The sequence below is a fragment of the Cryptotermes secundus genome, unplaced genomic scaffold, assembly GCF_002891405.2.
Source record: "Cryptotermes secundus unplaced genomic scaffold, Csec_1.0 scaffold1044, whole genome shotgun sequence".
NCBI classification, from domain to species: Eukaryota; Metazoa; Arthropoda; class Insecta; order Blattodea; family Kalotermitidae; genus Cryptotermes; species Cryptotermes secundus.
This window is the reverse complement of record NW_019738363.1, coordinates 1,124,481-1,146,280: the sequence shown is the minus strand read 5'-3', so window position 1 is coordinate 1,146,280 and position 21,800 is coordinate 1,124,481. Positions and strand designations below refer to the sequence as shown.

At 43.1% G+C, this 21,800-nt stretch overlaps 2 protein-coding genes across 2 annotated transcripts in view; one reads left to right on the top strand and one right to left on the bottom strand.

Annotated features, from left to right (window-relative positions):
• The window catches only part of LOC111870973 (protein Skeletor, isoforms D/E), a 101,304-nt gene that overhangs the window by 15,040 nt on the left and 64,464 nt on the right, over positions 1 to 21,800 (top strand). Inside the window, exon 2 of the mRNA XM_023863665.1 lies at positions 19,784 to 19,930. Within this exon, the coding sequence (XP_023719433.1) occupies positions 19,784 to 19,930 (147 nt within the window). The remainder of the gene's footprint in view (positions 1 to 19,783; positions 19,931 to 21,800) is intronic.
• The window catches only part of LOC111870974 (complexin), a 765,449-nt gene that overhangs the window by 690,027 nt on the left and 53,622 nt on the right, over positions 1 to 21,800 (bottom strand). The gene's annotated exons all lie outside the window — the stretch shown is intronic.

Genomic DNA, 21,800 nt, shown 5'->3' with positions numbered 1-21,800 from the left:
AGAATGAACCAGCAGAAACAGGAGGCAAGCTGAGTTGAAATTTCCGGCTTTTGCTTGTTTTGTCTCACTTTTCAACCCTGAAGATGAAGGCAATACGTTCCCCCGAAACGTCGGGAACTTTTCGGCCTAAAGCCGTTAGATCCCAAAAGAGTGTATTCCTCATAGTCACAACCGCGACACCTTCAAAACTAACCCAGACAAGTAAACTGTCCGGATAGGGGAAATTTTTATGTTGAAATATAACAAAAAATCGGGAAGGCTATAAAAATAGATTTGCCTTATTCGCTCTGGCGTACTGAGCTTTCATGCACAAAACAGAACTGAAAAACAAAACAAAAAAGACTTGTTTACTCTATGTGTCTACCAGTTACGGGTTTTTAGATATTCATTATCCAGTTTTATAAAAATAAACGACATTTATTTCTATTTTATATTAACGTTAAGGTCAACAAAGTAACTTTTCAATGTATTACACTTACTCGTTCTACTTCTGTATTAGGCTTCAGCAAAGCCAGATAAATAATCTAATATACGTATGTATGTGTGTGTATATATATATATATACACTTGCTTACTTACTCATGGAGCTGAGCCCTTCTGGAGGAGCCGCCAATTCTGCAGCTACTCAAGAATTTCCCAGCATTTTATGGAACTCGAAGGTTCATTACCGTGTTCACAAGAGCACTCCACTGGTCCCTATCCTGAGCCAGATCAATGTGTGTGTATATATATATATACACACTTGCTTACTTACTCATGGAGCTGAGCCCTTCTGGAGGAGCCGCCAATTCTGCAGCTACTCAAGAATTTCCCAGCATTTTATGGAACTCGAAGGTTCATTACCGTGTTCACAAGAGCACTCCACTGGTCCCTATCCTGAGCCAGATCAAAACAATCAATACCATCCTATCCTATCTTTCTAAGATCCATTTTAATACTGTTCACCCACCTACGCCTTGGTCTTCCCACTGGTATCTTTCCTTCTGGCTTTCCCACCAATATCCTATACGCATTCCTCGTCTCCCCCGTTCGTGCTACATGCCCTGCCCACCTCATCCTCCTTGACTTGATCATTCTGATTATACTTGGAGAAGAGTACAAGTTATGAAGCTCCTCATTAAGCAGTTTTCTCCAACGTCCTGTGGTCGAAATATCCTCATCAACAGTCTGTTCTCAAACACCCTCAGTCTATGAGGGTCTATATATATTTATATATATCATCACCATTGGCAGAACAGTCCTCACTGAGTCACAGCCTTCCTTGAAAGATTCTGCCAGAGCTGACCTGGTTTTCACTTGTTCGGATTTTCCAACTCAACCTTAACCTGGAGGACCAGGGTGTCCTGATGAAAGGTACCCAAAATACAAAATGTATACATCGGAAAAGTAATTGTCATAAACGTATCCGGTTTATGCCATCGGAAAACTATTTTTTTTATTCCCGGCTTACGCGCATGCGCCAGCTGGTGACCTTCTGCGAGCTCAGTAACGATGTCGACATCACAGGAACAGGTTCGATGCGTGTTTTGGCAGCAGAGTTACAACGTCTTATGGCTGTCCTGCGTCGTTTTAGAACACTATACGGACACCAACCTCGTACACAGAGAAGCATTCGGCTCTGGGACAACAAACAGAGGACTACAGGTGGTCTACTGCACATAAAATCTCCTGGAAAGACACGGACCTCTGAAGAAAATGTCAATCGCATTACAGAAGCATTCCAGCGAAGTCCGCGCAAATCAATTCGTTCTGCTGGCTTGCTGTTACGTACAAATTCCACGTTCAACAGTGCACGATTTGCTACACAAAAGGCTCTGCTTAAGAGCATACAAGATTCAAATGATTCATGCACTACAACCGAGTGACCGAGTAGCACGCATAAACTTCGCTGTGGTCATGCTAGAAAGAATTGATGCGTCACTCGTTTCCTCCGCGAAATGTGCTCGGACGAGGCGACGTTCCATGTCAAAGGGATTGTAAACAGGTACAACTGCAGGATTTTGGGGCAGTCAGTATCCATATGCCACATGTTTGTTGGAGAGAGGCAGCCCCAAAGTGATCGTGTGGGCCGGCTTAATGCACAAGTTTATTGGACCCTTTTTCTTTTCGTACTCGGACATGCTGGAGCTGTATCCGCTGCCCCAATTACCACCTGAAACTATCCTCCAAGAAGAAGGGGCGCCGCGACATTTCTACCATGTTAGGAATCACCTGGAGAAAGAGAGGGAGATGGCTGGGAGATGGACAGACAGAGGTGGACCAATCGCTTGGCCTCCTAGGTCGCCAGATTTAACCCCAGTGAATTTTGTCTTGGGGTTGTGTGAAGAACATTGCCTACGAGGTTAAGATCAACGACCTGCAACACCCGAAAGCCCGCATACAGGACGCTGTGGCTATTGTAACACCAAACATGCTTCAAGCCTGGATATGTGTCGTGGCACCAAGGGAGTCCACACTGAAATTTACTGAGAAAGTTATATACTCTGAAAAAAGAACTTTAATAATATTCCTTTGTAATGGTGTAACCCATAAATGTATATAATAAAAGTTTTCTGAGATATAATTATTTTATTTTGGATTCCTTTCAGCCCGACACCCCCAATGACAGGGTTGTCCAATTACAGCCCCAGGCACCAGGTTCTCGTTTCATCTTTTACGACTCGCAGGGGTACAGCGGATGCATTCCAACCCGCCTTCATACGGGACATATACATGTCGCGTGTATATACGTATATACAACCCATAAAAGTGTAATCTGGAAGTCTGGGCACTGTAGGAATTAAAGTTGGTACTTTTACGTATAACGCACAAGATCGTCTATCTGTGAAAGATTATGTCGGGTTTATTTACCCTGAAAGAAATGAAAGGCGTAAGGGGCACATCTGACAGAGACAAACCCGAACTCTATAAACAATAGCGTCTGCAACCAAAATGATGTGACTTCAGGAGGGGCTGTGCTGCCGGCGATGAGTGCCTGGTAATTACGACAGAGTCGGCGCCTCACCGATGCGTGTCGAGTTTCTGCGTTTACCGAGAGGCAATTGCGTACTTACTCCACCGAGGAAACACAAAAGTTTCTCCTGACACTGACGAAGGGAAAATTATTCTGCATTGTCTACGGAGGAGACTCATGAAGAATTCTTCTAAGCTAGATCGTGCATAGCACAGAACCATAACGTGTGTCTGTACTAACCACGCTCAATATGGTCGTCTTGGAAGTTAATAGCTATTAGACTGGTCAGTAAATCCTGAAGGATTAACGTATTATTGAAAAAGTTCACGAGTTGACGTTAATCTGAGCCAACTGAATCCGTTCCGCAGATTCACGTGGTATTTCTATAGGTTACGTTAGCTAGGAGCCGGAACAGCTAAGTCACCTTGGCGATGGGATACGGCGTGAGAGATCGGGGTTCATGACCGACAGGTGCAAGAAATTTTCTTTCCCACAGGGTCCAGACTTGCACTAGGATCCAACAGCCGCCTAACCAGTGGGTAGGGGGCTGTTGCAGCGGACATATAGCGGGAGGGACCTGATGCTGACCACTCGCTTCCATGTAGTGCCGAGGACAGTGACTGTGGAGCTAGACCTCTACTATCCGACGCGTGTTCATGGCGTGGTGCTTAATTAACTAAGCACAGGGACAAGTTTCCCTTACGTTAACACAACGGTTCCTTTCAGACCCTGAACTGTGAGGGTGAGGACAGAAAAGAGAAAGGAAGAACATCAGGGAGGAAGAGGAGAACCAGGAGGTTGAAGGAAGATAACGAAAATAAGGAAAAAGAGAAAATGAGTAGAAAAAGGGTGAAGAAGAGTTAGGAGAAGGGGGAGAAAAGCGGAAGAGGAAGGAGACAGTAAACAAGATACTATTTCTCTACCGTTACGTTGTATCGGACAGAGAATCCTCGAGCATCTACCCTCTCATCCTGCGCTCCATTGCTGTGTTTCTATTGGTGGGTTACTAGCTCTACACTAGCATCAGACGTGAGTCGCCAGCAAACAGGTTAGGGGAGTAGAGTGGAGGAACACACCCTCACAGCCTAGAAACTTTTACCCCTGCCGCCAGGGACAATTGTTTGGCCGGCTCAACTGTACACTATAGACAGAGATATTGGGTCTTCGGACTTTACCCATCGACCTGGTTTTTAAGATAACTAAGAAAAAACACGACGTTTCGGAAACTGGATCTGTTTCCGTCCTCAGGTGAGGTAAGACACTATTCTGTTGGGTCCCTTAGAAAGAGCTAGCCTCAATCACTGAGCCAATCGTCCGAAACGTCGTGTTTTTTCTTAGTTATCTTAAAAACCAGGACGATGGATAAAGTCTGAAAATCCAATATCTCTGTGTGTTATACACCATCGTCAGAATCCTATAGTAAGTACTTGTACACTATGGGTTGAACGGTCGGTGTTTGACTTCGAAAAGGGGAACTGACTATCTACACCAAGGCGTCAAGAAAGGCGCTGGGGTCCTCCCAGGCTACCATCGTCTGGGTATGGGGGTTCGTGCCTCAGAAGTAAGGTGGTCGAAGTGTAGTGACCTAAAGATAACTGTGTAGAATTTGAGGTTTTCACAGTAGTGGTTCTGTCTTCTGGGATATAACGCCGTGTGGCCCGTTTAAAATTAACGGGTGTTTCAGAAGAACACGTCGCCTGCATCTTGAGGGTTGCAGATAAATTCAAGCAAGAACTCTGCTTGCTACTTCCCTCTTGCAGCTTTATTGTTTGGCTTTCTCTTCGACACTGAAGATGGAGTCGTATGCTCCTCCGAAATGTTGGCTGACTTTCAACGGACTGGATGAGGTTATATCCCAGAAAATATAATTCTTTTAGACAGTCGGCTTTTTTAGTTTCTTGGGGTGGGGTGAGACTGAGTCCACTTGGTACTGCGGCCACTACTGGCCTATTGTACCAGGTCCAGATGACAGATGATGAATGTGGAGCAGTCGGTGGAATGAGAATTGACAGGGGAAACCGAAGTACTTGGAGATAACCTGCCCCAGCGACATTTTGTCCACCACAAATCCCACGACTTGACCTGGGCTCGAACCCGGGTCGCCGGGGTGGGAAGCCGACGACTAACCGTCTTAACTACGGCACTGCCATTTATAAAAGTAACTGTCCATGTTTCTACATGATCCTACATAGCTCAGTCGGTAAAGTGACTAGGCTACCGGCTGGAATATCGAGATATGAGTGTCCGAAATCCGGCAGAAGAAGAGCCGTTTCTCTTTCACACAGCTTCCAGACCATGTCCACCCGGCATCCTATTTAATGGGTACCGAGGAGTATTTACCGGGAGTAAGTCGGCTTGGGCGTGAAGCTGATCACTCACCTCCATCTAGTGCTGAGGTTCAGAATGCACTGTGCTGTATGTAATTAAATAAAGGAACGCTTTAACTTTACACTCTACCATATATCTAAAGTACGCGTTAAGTTTGAAATTATTTCTGAGTGTAACAATACGAGTTATTTGGAACCAATCATTTCCTGGAAGAACCGTTACTGAAGAGTTCCAGTGGTTTCTGACGTGGAACTTCCAGTTGCACACGCGTCATCCTGAGAGCGTAATAACTGTCTCACGAGAACCACGCTCTACTTGTCATATGCGCTGATTATTTCATACTGAAGTTCACGTAACAACAAAAACTCACTGTAGCTGTACGTGTTCACCAAACGTGGCCAGCACTATGCATGCCGGGGCCCTACGAATTCTAAGTGCATATTCTTCCTCCTCCGAATGAATGATGCTTTCTAAGTCGAAGCTAATATTTCAAAAGCCTCTCCGTACCTCACAGGAAACATTACATCCCCTGTAGGAAAAGGAGACTGTTGACGGTGCTTACGTAAACTATCGCTGTTTGAGATCTGTGGTTCTCACGGAAGTAACTACACAGATGTCTGTCGCAATTCTACCATAAGTATGGAAGTAGCACATTCTTCCGAAACGTCAGCAAACACACACGAGGCTACACGGCAACAGTTTAGGGTCATCGCCATGAGTACCCCAAAACTCGAACGGGGAGGTGATCGTGTGAAAGTATGTGGAAATTAGAGGGAGCTGTCAATTCCGAGCGTAAATCCTCGACAAAAGGCTGAGGAAATCTAGGAATTCAGCAACACAGCAACTTCTCAATATGTCTAGAGAGTTACAAATCTCTATTTATTATTACTAGTACTACCGAACATTCTGGTCTAGAGGTAAGTCTCTATACTTGTGTTCGGAAGGTGTTCAGTTCGAATCTTGGCAGAGACACCGGTTATATTGACTGAGGTTCCGGTTTTAGGAACTTCTCGCTGAATTAAAGAATAGCAAATTGGATCAAATGAAATGACCTAAGGTTATCACTTCTGCTTCATAATCGGGAGGTCCTGGATTCCAATCTCGCGCCTGTGGTCAGCCTGTATTAAGTTCTTCAGCCGTTCACGAAAAACGACGCAACGGTTGCTGAAACTAGGCCATAACCTCTTACTTTCCTTTCATCTGTACTTTCATTCATTCATCAGTAATCTGTCAGACGACAGGTCCACAGTCTCTTCCAAAACAGTTCCTCCACTTAATGCGATCTTCTGTTTTTGGAAAGGGACTATCCAGGAAAAGTGATAATGTGGTAGTTTTTCCATTTGCTTTCCACATCGCAGTACAACAGCCGTTCAAACCACTCTGGTCACGCCTGTTGCTATACGAACTTGAACCATCTCGAGCATCATTTGCTCTGTGCTTCAAGTCGTTGCTGATGACGCTGCTTCCGGCTTCAGTTTTTGGTGTCTCTCTCCGTCTGATGCCTACCCTTTGACCTGTCCAGCAAGGGAGGCCCTGCCAGTAGCTACGCTACCGCTGGTATAACTCTCAGGGTCCTTGGCATACTCAAACCCCCTCACCACGATAAGGTGGGGGGTCTGTACTTTATCTTATATAAATCATCCTAATATCCGACTCTATACACCTTCAAAATTTTATGAAGTGTCACTGAGTAATTAACAAATCAATAAATAATTTTGCATACACAGAGTGTCAAGTAAAATAGTACCTGACACATGTTAATATCAAAATTTTATATTTATGTATGTGGGTCTCGAGCCCAAATTTTGTCAGCACCGTTCAGTTACATCCTGTATATCTAGCAGAAAGGATAGAAACCTGAAAGTTGCATTATTATAATCATTATTGCAATACATTACTCACTTCGAATTAGTAAAAATGAAAACTTACAAAAGTAAACCCACATTTATGGTTTAAAATAAAAATACGTGAATAAAAAATTGTCTCAGATATTTTCAAACATTTACTCTAAGTAGTCAAAATCGCTCATTTGTCTTAAGAAAAAGAAACAAACACCATATCAATCAAATTTCATTCAGTCAGAATTAATACTTAAAATCATGCTGAACTTTATTTTTATATTAAACATAATAATACTTAGTAAGTTTTGAGTTTTTCACGGAGGTGACTACGAGGAAGGTCGTCTTCTGGGATGGGGCGCCGTGTACGTGTTTCGTTAACCGACGTTTAGGAGGAACGTATTGCGTCCATTTTCAGGGTATAAGAAATCGTAACCTCACTGTGGTTCTTCGCTCGCGGATTTCTTATACCCTGAAGATGGAGGCGATACGTTCCTCCGAAACGTCGGTTAACAAAATATCTACACGGCGCCACATCCCAAAAGAAGGCATTATTCATAATAATACTAATTTTAATCACATTAAAGATATCAAATAAAATTAATATAATGATATTGTGCCCTTTATATTTTATACAAAACGATATGGAATAACATTTCAACGATAAACAAAAGTCAGTTACTCCCACCGTTATGTCACTGTTGCTGTAACTAGGTAACGCGGACGGAAGAAGGCATCTGCCGGCTGACCAAGCACGACGAGTGAAAGTTGCATATATCCATCCTTTTCCATATTTAAAAGTCAGAGGGTCAGAGGAAATGTGATGAAAAATTCAGACCAACTTTTTCTCTCGTTACCTGTCTGGCCCAGCACCGAGCTCTTGTACAGACTCTTAACAAACGCACTAACACGATACTTCTCTCAGTATGAAAGCGAGGTCATAACTGCCATCTCTGTGCCTCGCTTACTTCGCAAACTTGCAATTTTCATGAGAAAAAAATAAACAAGCAACACCACGAAACATGCCACTCGGACAATTAAGACATTAATCGCCTTTTAGGAAACCCGAAGATTCATATCCGCCTAAATATTATCCATTTCCTGAGGGATATTCATACTTTCCCAATTAAATTACAACATACATATTGTTTTAGGGGCACGCGGTAGCGTAGGTGGTTGAGGCACTATGCTACAAGCCGGAAGGTCGCGAGATCGAATCCCGATGAGATCATTCGATATTTTCAATTAACCTAATCCTTCCAGCCGCACTATGGCCCTGAGGTCGACTTAGCCTCTAACAGAAATGAGTACTAAGAATCTTCTTGCAATATTCTTGGGGGTAAAGAGAGGCCGGCGCGTAGGGCTGACAACCTTGCCGCCATCTATGAGCCGACTGTCTAGAAAATGTGGGAACCTCAACATCTCACAACCCTACGGGCATCCATGGCCTGTTACAGGGATACCTTTACTTTTCTCTTACGTATACATATTGTTTGAAGACTGTGGCCTTCTGAATGACATCGTGGACATTCGTGGGTGATTATACATATTTCGGAGTAATATTCTGCATCCATTTTCAGGACTGAATTCATGTCTACTGTCAAAACCGTGGATCTGTGTTCCTCCGAAACTTTGGTGACCACCTAAGAAATTTCAAAGTATCGTAACCTACAGGGTGATTCACTCGGAAGAGAGAACGAATTAATAATTATTCATCACGCCATAATTTACGGATGGAAATTGAACTTGATGAGTGCATACCTCGGTAGATGCGGTTACAGAAGATTCTGAACTAAATTTATCTCCTCCTGGAGACAAGAGGCTCTGTGTTTGTGATAGCTGTAGCGAGCACGACAGGCAGGACTGCAGCAGTTGCAAAAATGGCTCGAACCCGGTAGGAAGACACCCGGTTAGTGTTGCGAAGTACACAGTGTTACTAAATTTAGTTTTCATCAGTAAGTTACTGCGTGGTTTATAATTATTAAGCTGGGTCATCTTCCGAGTGAATAACTCTGTATACGATCATAAAGCTAATTTTCATCGCCTATAAAACCTCAAATCCCATTCAGTTATTCTGTTTCTAAACCTAAACCTAGACCCCTTACTTCGACCTTTATGCAAAAGATGAGGCTTGTTCATTAAAAACGATTCACTTGAAGACGATTAAACTAATTAACTAAGTCCATGGAGCCGAGTCCTTCTTGAGAAGCCAAGAGTCGCTTAGCTACTTAAGAAATTCTCAAAATGTTATGAAACCCGAGGGTTCATTAGCATGTTCATAACAGCCCGCCACTGGTCCCTACCATGAACCAGATGAATCTAGTTCAAACCATCCTATTCCTCCAAGATTCCCCTTAATATTATCCTCCCACCTACGTCAAAGTTTTCCTAGTGGTCTCTTTCCTTCTGGCTTCTCCACTAAAACCATGTCTCAATTCTTCTTCTAGCCAATGTATGCTACATACCTTGTCCATCTAAAACTCCTTCACTGGGCGGTGATATTTGATAATAAAGTGGAGAGAACATTTGGATCTCAGAGATGTGAAGAGGTGCCTGGGGAAAAATAAACACCCGCTTCGTTGAGGTAACGGTAAATTCAAGACTGGCATTTTAGAGGTATCCGGTTCGAACCTGGAGTTCGGTTACATACTCTCATGACTACGGTCTTTTTCGTAGCGTTTCTAAGTGCAATAACAATGATTGGAGAATACCATTAAATTTGTCTGCTCATCATATCACTACAAAATCAGTACTGTGACATCATCGTGAAATAATTAAAGAATCAATAAATCATTAGGGGAGCGCGGCGACTTTCACTCTGCACTGTTATGTTTTGCGTGATTAAATCGGCAAAGATGATACAGCCCAGAGAGTCTACGGAGAATATGATTGTGTAAAGACGGTACAGTAGCAATATTTGAAATTTATAACAACACAACATTACGCTAAAATGCAAGATTTCATGGTTATGAATGCGGAACAGGCTTGAACCTAACTCGTTTGGAGCAGAGAAAAAAACTACAGCAGTTATATTCACTTCTAATGAGTATTATACAAACAAACAAAGAAACAAACGAGTGTAGAAAGAATTCAGGTGACCTTCGCTGTTCTTACTCGTGGATTCAGTTTTATTTTTGTTATGTTATGTTATGTTATGTTACGACAAATGCCGTTGCTGTGAAACACAATCTACTCGTCTGTCTGTGAAGGAATTCGGTACAGTGCTCACAAATAAAATCACAACAGAAATTTTTCCCATACACATTTGTTTATACTTTGCCGAAGGAAACAAACCGCATAACAGAACCCAACAACTATTATGACTGTCTTCTTGGAGCTCTGTACGTATTGTCACGAATTAAGCGTGACTATGGAAGGGGCATGGATTGGTAATTGGATTTATGGACACGACTCGGAACCGCAATTAATACAGCGCTATCGCTGATCTACACACTTTACAAACCACTAGGACACGCTAATCCTTCTCAGTCTTCACTAGTCGTATCCTGGCAACGGATTTTAACACAGTAATTACAACGGCCTCACTTGTAACTACAGGATATATATAGTCTTCTTTTCACAGCCGTATTCTGCAACCAACTCTTTACTTCACAGCCGGACTGTCAACTCACAACTGGTTCGCCCCAATAAGCTTCCTTATAACCACTATGCGCGGACCGAACAGAAAACACCGTTTCCAATAATCAATATATTGTTGTAGACACGTGTTTACCGATCCGCTGCCTAGGAATGGGTTGCATCACTGTTATTCTATTGTTGGGTGCGGGTATGTAGCGGGAGTTACGTAGCAACGTCTGCTGTTTACAGAGTCATCGCTTAGCAACGGGTCTATACGCTACAGTATGTATAGAAATAGATATCCGGATGAGGTTCCAGAATTAGGCAACTTGCATATAACTGATGTACCCCGCCATACACATGAATGTAGTATCATAACCGCATACAAAAACTAAAAAATTCAATCATCAGTCTTTCATTTTTCTCAACAACAAATACGTACAACCTAAATTTCTATCTTAATTTCAACATAGAAATTGGCAACATTCAGCGGCCTTTGGCATTTCGATTCCTTAGAGATAGCATCAGATTATCAATGATCAGCAATGATTAATGAACTGAACTGAATGTGAAAGACAGCTAACCCGACTTATGAGCCGGGTTAGCTCAGTCAGTATAACGACAGACTACGAGCAGGTTGAGCGGGATTGCATATCCGGTAGGGGTAAGAATTTTTCTCTTCTGCACAGAATTCAGACCGGCGCTGGTTTCCACCCCGCATTTTATCAAATGGGTAGCAGGGACTTTTCCGCATGAGGTAAAGCAGACGGGACGTGAGGCTCACCACTCACCTCCATCTACTGGCGTGTTCAAGAATGGCGTAGCTATACCCCCTTCTCAAATGTCTCCGTGACGTGGTTTTTAAATACGTGTAGTTAAGAACAGGGACTTTACCTTTTAGCTAACCGGCCTAGTTCAAGCTACTGCTCCAGCAATTGTCTCGAAGGATGGATGAAAACCATAAAACAACGAGTATAGACGCTTTTAGGGTCCCTATCTGAATTCCAGGCCTCACTAATGCGAAACAGTGTGCTACACTAGTCGACCATAGAGTTCGTTATCGGCCGAAAATAATCCATGCTGGGCTACGTGATTTCCGAAGTTGACAGAGCGTCGTTAAATACGGTAATGTCTATTTAAAAGTCCACGGGAACTACACAAACCAATGTGTTACTCGTATTTACAATATTATCGTCTGAGATATAAAGCCTTATAGTTCGGTAGAAGTCCATCGACGTTTCGGATAAACGTACTTCTTAGCTGAGAGAGTGTCAGTACACATAGTTTCGAAACCAATGGCTGACAGTAAGAGAGAGAGAGGAAGCACATCCCGTGATTGTTTCCTAGTCTGAGCCAGATGAATTCAAATAGAATTCCTGACACCCTATTTCTTTAAGATTTATTTCAATCATAAAGTTACGTGTGACTGTAGACGGGGTTTTGATTGGTGACTCGATTTAATGACCACCTATAACTCACGTCTCGTGAATACACTTTACAGATCACTGACACACACACACACAGACTAGTATCCTCAGTCTATTACATTCTCCATTACCCGTTTCCTTGCAACGGATTTTAACACAGGATCTATACCAGTCTCCCTGAATTACACGCTCCAAATAACACATATAAAGTCTTCTCTTCACATTCGGACTTACTTCAACTAATTGCCTCAAATCTTCCCGGTTATATCTCCGCATGGACCACATAGAAAACACCGTTTCTTTCTTGCTGTGCCATTGTTGCGTTCGTGTGTTGCTGTGTGAACATGGTTACCGAGCCGTTGCCTAGAAACGGCTCTGGTATATTTGCTTATCTCGCGGTCGTTGAATAGTAACGGCTCTACGAGCTACGATTATTTTCCTCCTATAACTAGGCATACAGAATTACCTTCCCGTTCACGTTTTTTGACTAAGTTAGTTAGTTAGTTAGTTATTGGAGAGGGTGGGTTTCCCCCATGCATTTAGACCAGTGGTCTATTGTGTTTCCCTCTATGATATTCTACCAGTCTCTATACCCTACCGATACTGGTGATTACCATCAGTCCCGACCAAGCCAGCGAGTTCGGCCTCTACTGGCTTAGCGGTATCTATAATGCTTCCCCCATCTATCAGAGGCGTTAGAGACTACTGTTGGGCGGGAAATGTCCTTGAATTTTGCTCAGTGACCTCCTTTGGAGACATGAGGTTCTTTTACGTGCCGTAAAGCTACGACACGGGACCCACGGCTTAAAGTCCCTCCCGGAGGACTTGTTCCCTGAATTTTTCTGCCCTTAAAAATTCCACGACCTCCGCCGGGTTTGAACCCGCGTACTACGAGTCATGGGGTGGGAACGTTACCTCTAGACTACGGAGGCCGCTTTTTGACTAAGTTGCTATATGCCTTATTCATTTTTCCCATGGGTGCTGCATGTAATCCTTTCTCATTCTCCCTGAACTGAAAACATTTACTAACAACATCAGGTGGACACTATAACTTATGATTCTCCTCATTACGAATTTTTCAGACTCGTATATCTTCCTCTCCCTATTACTTCAAATATACTCCTCCCCGTCATATTCTTCTCTTTGTGTGAGAAACTAAGAATCATACCCATAGAGAGTAGGAGTTCACATGTGTATGGATTCCCACTGAGAAACAATGTGCTGAAGACTACTGTCCGGGGCTTCCCCTGCAGCCTGCCACTCGAGCTAATTAGAGCCGTGGAACTAGGGACAACAGCGTGCCACTTGATACCGACATGCCGGACGAGCAGGTGTTGTGATCTGTCCTGTCAAGAGGACATATGAGATTAGTAAATGATTCCCTGTTAATGAAGAACATTCCATTCAATGTATCTGTGTGCGGAATATCCAAATATTTGTGTCTCACAAATCGATGCAATGCAGGCACGATATCCGTCGTATCAAGCCGCAAAGGTTCATCTTCCTCACAAAGTTTCCAGCCATCCCTGCAGCACTGTGTTAGCCGCCGCGGTTAGGTACCTAAACTACGGGATGTACAGTACAGTAAACCCTCATCCAGCTAGTGTTTTCTTATAAACGCAAAAACAAATGCCAAAAATTATTTTCTAAAAGCGGAAATTTTGAATTTTTGCGATCTTCACCAAGTCTCACTGAAGTTTTTCATAGTTTCCTTCAGTCTTTCCAGGCAAGTGCCAGGACGGTACCTCAAATTAGGCCACGACTGCTTCAGTTCACATTCTTTCCAAATCATTAATTGCTAATAATCGTATTTTTTTCCCCCTTTGGCACTACAGCCCAGTGGGCCTAGGCCTACCTTCATGAACTTCTCGGAATCGTATTATTAGATATTATAAATTCTGAGGTTCTGACAGCTTCTTCAAACAAACCATAAATAAATAAATAGTTTGCTCGTTGATTACTAACTGGTTAGCTGGTAAGTTAGTCATAAAAAATGGTCAGAGCATAAACCCGTCCATTCTCTTCTGTGTAGTGCTATGTTCTATGTGTGAGCTTTAGCTCTGGGCCTTATATATGACTACATGGCATGGCGCCTGGACACAGGAATCTCAATCTGTGGTCGTCACTTTTTTAAGTAGATCTTCCTCGTGGCCATCGAAGCGGGCACGCGAGCTGCAATGATGAATTTGCTAGGATCGGGAAGGTAGCGGTCAGGATGACGTGGTAATTATACAGCGTTTGATCCGGCGTGCAGATATGCAGCATTCCATTGCACCACCGTTACCTGGATGCTGAGAGGTTACCGGCACGTCGACTGAGGTTCTATTATCCACACTGACTTGCTTACATCGTGGCTGCATTTTTCGTGGCAACTTGTTGGTTGAGTCACTGACTGATCCTGTGAACTGCAGAGTGGCTAGTGGCGCAACTCACTGACTGGCTGACTGAATTATATGCTGGTCAAGTGACCGGCCTGATTGAAAGGCTAACAGGCCGAATAAGTAATTGTATGACAAATTTAATGAACTGGTCAGGTGAATATTGACTGAACAAGGCTGTATAAGTGCGTTATTGACTAAATTAACTGTTAGCGAGGTGACCTGTCTAATCAAATATGTCTGAATAAATTAGTGGATAATTGACTGATTAAATTAATTGCTGATCAGGTGACTGATCTGAATAAATGACTGGCTGGCTGACATGTTAAATGGGTGGCTAAAATATTGACTAAATTTAATGATGTTCAAGTGGCTGGCCTGGAAGAATGACTTTCTGGGTGTCAAGATTGAAAAGTTTCTGGCTGACTGACTAAATTATTTTATTTTCCTTGGCACTACAGCCCCAGTGGGCCTAGGCCTACCTCCATGAACTTCTCCGGACTAAATTAATCACTGATCATATTACTGGCCTAATTTACTGCATGCTTAATATTGGGGGGGTGACTAATTAATTCCGGGTCACGTGACTAACTGAATGATTTACAGAGTGAATAAATTATAGATTCATACATTAAATGAACTGTTGATCATAAACTGATGTGACTGAATAATAGTTTCGTTAACTGGCTGACAGGCTAAGCAACAGACTGATTCATTACACAAGAGAGACACTAACAAAACCAGAATGTTTCGTATTTCTTTCTGGATTGTAATTTCATTACGTTGGTATTGTTCTGAAGCGCTGTAACTCTGTAAGGTATGGAAGATTTATCCCCGTCCTTAATTAATCACCATGTCACGAAGATTAAAGGAGAACTGGAAGTATAGCTCCACGCATTCTTAACTTAGGCACTGGATGGAAGTGACCTGTCAGCCTCATGCACCGACCGTTTTATCATCAGGGCAGGAGTCGCCGATACCGAACGGAATAGGAAGCACGGCGGGCCTCAGACCTGTTCTGGACAAAGTAGTCAGAAACAGAAAAACTCATCCCCAGTCGGGAAACTCCATGCCCCACACTTTAACTCCGCAATGTTTCAGAGGACAAGACACTGAAGTAGAAATAGAACGATTGTAGTTAGAAATATTTCCCCTACGTGAAGGTAAAGCTTCAGGTCATCTAAATCACGGTATTGAATGAAACTCCGCTTCACGCTCCGGCCACTTTACCCCATGAAGAATAAATCCCCCGGTACTCAATATACAGAAAGTTTAGTCGGATCTCAGAAGTGATATGGACGCAATGGCGCAGAAAAATATCCCTGCGTCCATCAGGAATCAAACCCAAGCTGTCCATCCCGAAGGTCGTATCGATAGAACTGAGTTATCCCCACTCACTGTGTAGTTCAGTAGACTGTATATGTGACGGTCTGAACTCAAGAGCAGTTACGTTTCTCCAAGTGCAGAGCGCGTCTCAAGTATGACAGGTCAGACAGTTCAGTCATCTGTCAACTCAACGTTTCCCAGTCAGTGATAGGGAAAGTGAAGTGGCTAGAAAATCGCACTAAGTCTGATATGAAAGTTGTGCCAGTTACCGGGGAAAGTTTCTCAATCAGTCACGAAGCTTCGCTCGTATATCATTCGATCTGACTGGCCTTTCTCCGATCAATATGTTTAACTGACATATAATTTAACTGACGTCGGTGCATCTCCAGATCGAAATCCAAGATAAATCATAATCACAGATTATTATTATTATTATTATTATTATTATTATTATACCTTTCTTATTAGGTTTATGGCCTGTTTCCCGTCAGAATTAATCTGAATTATGGATTTTACGAGCGGTTGGTAGGACTCCTTAGACGGGAGATCAGCCTTGCCGCAAGGCCCGCTATCCACACAGGACAACACAAACACAGAAGGAAAGCAGACATCCGTGTCTCGAGTGGGATTCAAACCTACGACCCCAGTATCGGAGCGGGGGAAGACATTCCATGTCTCAGACCGCGCGGCAGAAATGTTCGGCACAGAACATATGACGACGTAAATAACACTGCAGTAGTGAAACACTAAAACTCAGCAGCTCCAACATCAAACCCTGCTACTGGATATGATCCTAAGCCAGGTTCGTCCGAAATATATCCTCAAAAACAGATTTCCCGAAGATACATTTTTATATTATTCTCGCGTGTTCCAAATGATATCTCCACTAAAACTGTACAGGCATTTCTTGTTTCCTTCAGCTGAGCTACGAGTACATTTCTAAACCATTTCGACATGACTATCGGACAAATACTATCATGGCATTCCTCTTTACTCGTAACATCCTAAATTCTCCGAAATTAGGTCGAAATATTTTTCAGAGAATTTTGTACTCAAATTCCTGCGATTTGCCTTCGTCCTTCAAGTCCAGATAAAGAGAGGGTTGCCGTAGCAGTCAACCTCCAGACCCGTACTCAGGGAGTGGTCGGTTCGGATCTCGACTAGAACACTACAGCCTATCCTGTGGTCTGCCTCAGTCCCTCCTGGCAAATGAATAGATAGGGCCCCGCTTACGTCACGACAGCTTCCTTGCATTTTCCTCGAAATTCATTATTCATGTATCGTCATGCAATTTGCCGATATATAATCTGATTACTGACAGCACCGTAAAGTAACCCCTGCACGCACGCACGCACGCATACTCACGGCAAGACACCAGGTTACATATCCGTGCGAAATACGTGGCAAATTATACCTTTACCTTGGCCAAGCATAGGGGCAGCCTTTTCTTACCGCACTCAATAAATACACTCGTTCAAATTACTCTGCGAGGAGTGAGCGAGGAAAAGCACGATTCCGTACAGCGGTTACAAAGACCTTGATGAAGGTCAGGCGGTCAGAATGCAGGCTACAGTTAGAACCTGGCTCCGTTCCAGATCTGCCATAATCGTCTGTCCGATTTAAATCGATTCTTCCGCAGCAGGTGCTATGTGGCAAGATACGTACATATGTGGACTCTATTGTTGCCTTCGGCTGATTTAGCGTTTTCGAGAGCTTCTGAACGCTCCCGTAGAAAGTTTCAGCTCGGATTCACATCTCGAAAAACTTAAATTAACTACCAGTGACTAATAACTGCCCTGAATGGAGGAATTCTTACCGTTTCTATTTTATGTAGTCATGCAGAACGTTAATCATTATTATGAACTAAAGGTTATTTGCCCTGACCTCCACAGGGAAGACTATTTTAGCAATCTCAAAATAACAATTCAGGAACTACAAAGCAAAATCTAACGTTCAATTAGGCCCTCTTATAGCTCAAGAGGTTACTTGCTGGCTTCCCACCGCGGTGGCCCGGTTCGATCCCAGATCATGTCATGTGGCACTGGGGCAGGATTTCTTCGAGTACTTCGGTTTCCCCTGCCAATTCTCATTCCACCGATTACTTCACATTCATCATATATCATCCGGGGCCGATACAACAGCCCAATCAGTGACCGACGTACCAAGTGGACTCGGTCTCACCCCACCTCAAGAAATTAAACAAAACTAAACACTCTCAATTAACAAATGCTGTTAGTTTAACAATAAAATATCTTAAATATATTAAACTTTAGTATTATGTATGTGGTAGCGCAGTCGGTATAACGCCTGGTTGCGGGCTGGACGACTGAGAGGTCGGAGTTCGAGTCCCGGTAAGGTCAAGAATTTTCTCTTCTCCAAATCGTCCAAACCGGCTCTGGGGTCCACCTAACCTCCTATCCAATGGGTTCTGGGGGATCTTTCTCTGGGGATAAAGCGGCAAGAACGTGAATCTGACAACTCACCTCCATCTACTGCCGAGGTCAATAAAATGTTGATCTATATATTCACTCCCCCCATACGCCTTCATGGGGCAATGCTTAATTCGTTGAGCGCAGGGACATCTTTACCTTTTTTATTACATATTCATTTTGGTTGTCACAAACATGGTCTCAAATAAATCCTAAGATATAATGTGGTGTACAATTTATTTCACAATGTCATCGGTTCTACGGCGTTTTTACAAAATCAAAGACTGGAAGTAAGCCATTACACTCCATTGATAAGAGCCGCTGGAGGGTGTACCGGCCGCCATTTTGATAAAGATGTCGCCTACGTAGTATTATTTACACATAATGCCTTTATAAATGACTGAAATTCAAACAGATGGAGCCCATCAGCTAGGTCCAAGTGTTTGGAACTAAACGCTCGGATTCACCAGACACTGACCTATGACGGACAAACTCTTGAAAATAGAGCGTAGGCGCCAGCGAAAGGCATATCAGCACATACATACAGGTATACAGACAGACAAGCGGCATTCCAGTACCACTTTTCCGTGTTCAGTGTATTTTTAACCTTTAACTCTATCCAAATCTCGGGACTGACTTCTTTACAGGATCACAAAACTTTCTCGAACGTGTACTACACATGTCAGATAGCGAAGAAGACTGATTTAATATCAGAATTGTTTGATACAATGGTCTCGCTTCGAACGGAAGTGTAGGCTGTTTCTCTAATAAACTCCTGCATAATAACTCGGAACTATGGGTACTTACAGTGCAACAGCTAATCTCCACAATTCATAAATAATCACAGGACCCGTTAAGTCCTTTCCAGCCTTATGTGTCTTCAACAGCCTTTCCTTGGCAACGGCTTCTAATAGTGGAGATTTTTCAGCTTCACTCGCTCACGTCATTTCCCGCTGGTTAATATTCCATAACTAAGCTGAATGTCAAAGCTACTTTGCGACTGACGGTCAGTCAGTCAGTCAGTAAATCTTGGTGTCGAGCCCCATCTGGGGCTCATGACCAGATATTTACTATTTGACCGTTACGGTCTTGTTTTTGTGGAGCGCCTTCTCTGACGAGAGGACGGGTCTATCTCTTGTATATGTTGCTGGACTCTGCCAGCGCAGTCTTTCTCCGGTCCGAGTCCCTTAGGACTCGCGACCATATTCTACTGTCTCGGATTTGAGACGTCCCTCTTCGTCGCCTCCTACGACTCGCAGAGTCACGGTGGAGGTATCCGACCCCACCTCCACACAGGGGACAACTAAGCTCCAGACCTGGTATCGCTTATAACCTCTCGGCAGGGACAAAAGTAGGAAACACAGTTCTTCCATTGTTGTAGTCCAACTTTTGCATTATTAAGAATCTACTAGCTAGTAATGGGAACGTGTTTACCGAGCCGTTGCCTAGAAACGGGTCTGATATATTTGCCTATCTCGCTGATGTTTTCACACTTATATCAGTTTTTTGTTCTCTTCTGTTTCAGAGTTATCGACTGCGCAAGCCCCCGGTTACTATGGCAAATACATAGGCAAGCTCAAGACACTTCATCACAGTGTGACCGGCGAAGTGTTTGCAGTGGACGCCCGAACACTGCATATAAGAGATTTCACATATGACGGGGAAGGGCCAGGTAAGAAACACGGGCCATTCTCATCGTAAGACCGCAATGCATTCCTGAAACTCGTATTATAATTCGAATTATCGTATTTCCAATATACTTGTGTGTTACAAATGGATACAAATGGCAATACATTGCAAAAATACGTATAAAGTATTATTTAAGCCAGGAATGAATCACTTAAGGATCTAAAATAGTTATAAATTGTATAATAATAATATTAGGACTATATATCTTTACCAGAGAGGCGCAATTCAAGTCTAAAGATAAGGCCCTTGGCTTGTAATAATTCAACTTCATTTGCACGTTCAATAGTATCAAGTTTCATCTCAAATATACGCGATTTCCGCTGTTCACCTACAACATTATTGTTGCCTTACCTTCAGGGCCCATAATGGTAAACACAAATATATTTACTGAACTTACGTATAACAAAGATTCAAATAATATTGGTACACCCAAATTTTCAAACAGTCAACATGGCGACAACAACGTAACACTGCAAATGAACAGCAACAGAGCAGGATCGGAGTGCTGAAAAAATAAATCTCGAATATCGAATGTTTGCAGTAGGCATATGTATCGATTTCGAGATATCTATGTATTTATATCAAGTCCTGATTTAACTTAAGTCTAGAAGGGACAGTAACGTCAATTTTAATTATAAATATTCCGTCCACAGAGTATATAATATGAACGCGAAATGATACGACAAGTTCTCTCCGTCCTCATTCCAATATTTTACATATGACACTAAAAGATTCAATGGATGAGCAGTGTATGATTTTATATCCGTTATTGAGCTGTTATTTAGGCCGCACCATAGCTCAAGCAGTTAGTCGCTGGCTTCCCACTGCGGCGGCCCGGGTTCGATCCCGGGTCTGGTCAAGTGGGATTTGTGGTGGACAAAGTGGCGCTGGGGCAGGTTTCCTCCGAGTACGTCGCTTTCACCTGCCAATCTTCATTCCACCAATTGCTCCACAATCACCCTCACCTATCATCTGGGGCTGGTACAATAGGCCAGCAGTGGCCGCAGTACAAGGGACTTAGTCCCACCCCACTAGCAATAGAGAAAACTGTTATTCAACAATTTATGTGGAAAAAAAAAATTGGTTTGAAACAGAAAAATCAGTTACTACACTTTATATTGCAACATTCCAAATACAATATATACAACAGTATATGGCTTGTGCAGAAACACCAGCTCCAAGTAAGCGGATAAATGCTTAGAACGGACATGGCGCCATCTTACTTAGTTCCTAGTCCTCTAAGTGGGGGCATGACGAATAAAAATATATTTATGAGGTCGTCAGCCTTAAATGAAGATACAAACACTAAACAGGATTTTAAAACACTCGCACATACTTGGACTGCAGACCTACATTTTTTTCCCCTTTACTTGGTACGGATTTAAAGCTGTAATTAACAACAAAATGAGATGTGTAAGTGTATGACTGTACAAGTGTTCAACTGTGTTAACTTGAACATTTCGCCTTCCAGTTCGGACGAAAGTTGGAGTCAAGTTCATTAACCACTTCGTGTCATTACACCTCGTTTCGGCCAGATCTACTTTTTGTGTTTGTTTTCGTTTTGTTGTTTCTTCAGGACAACAGTCAGTTTCTCTTTCCTAGCAACTTGTTCTTGTTTCCGCATTTTCACTGCCTGCTGGACTTACTACAACGCCTGGCCGCGCCATAGCTCAAGCGGTTAGTCGCTGGCTTCCCACCGCGGCGGCCCGGGTTCGATCCCGGGCCTGGTGAAGTGGCATTTGTGGTGGACAAAGTGGCGCTGGGGCAGGTTTTCTCAGAGTACTTCGGTTTCCCCTGCCAATCTTCATTCCACCAATTGCTCCACAATCACCCTCACCTATCATCTGGGGCTG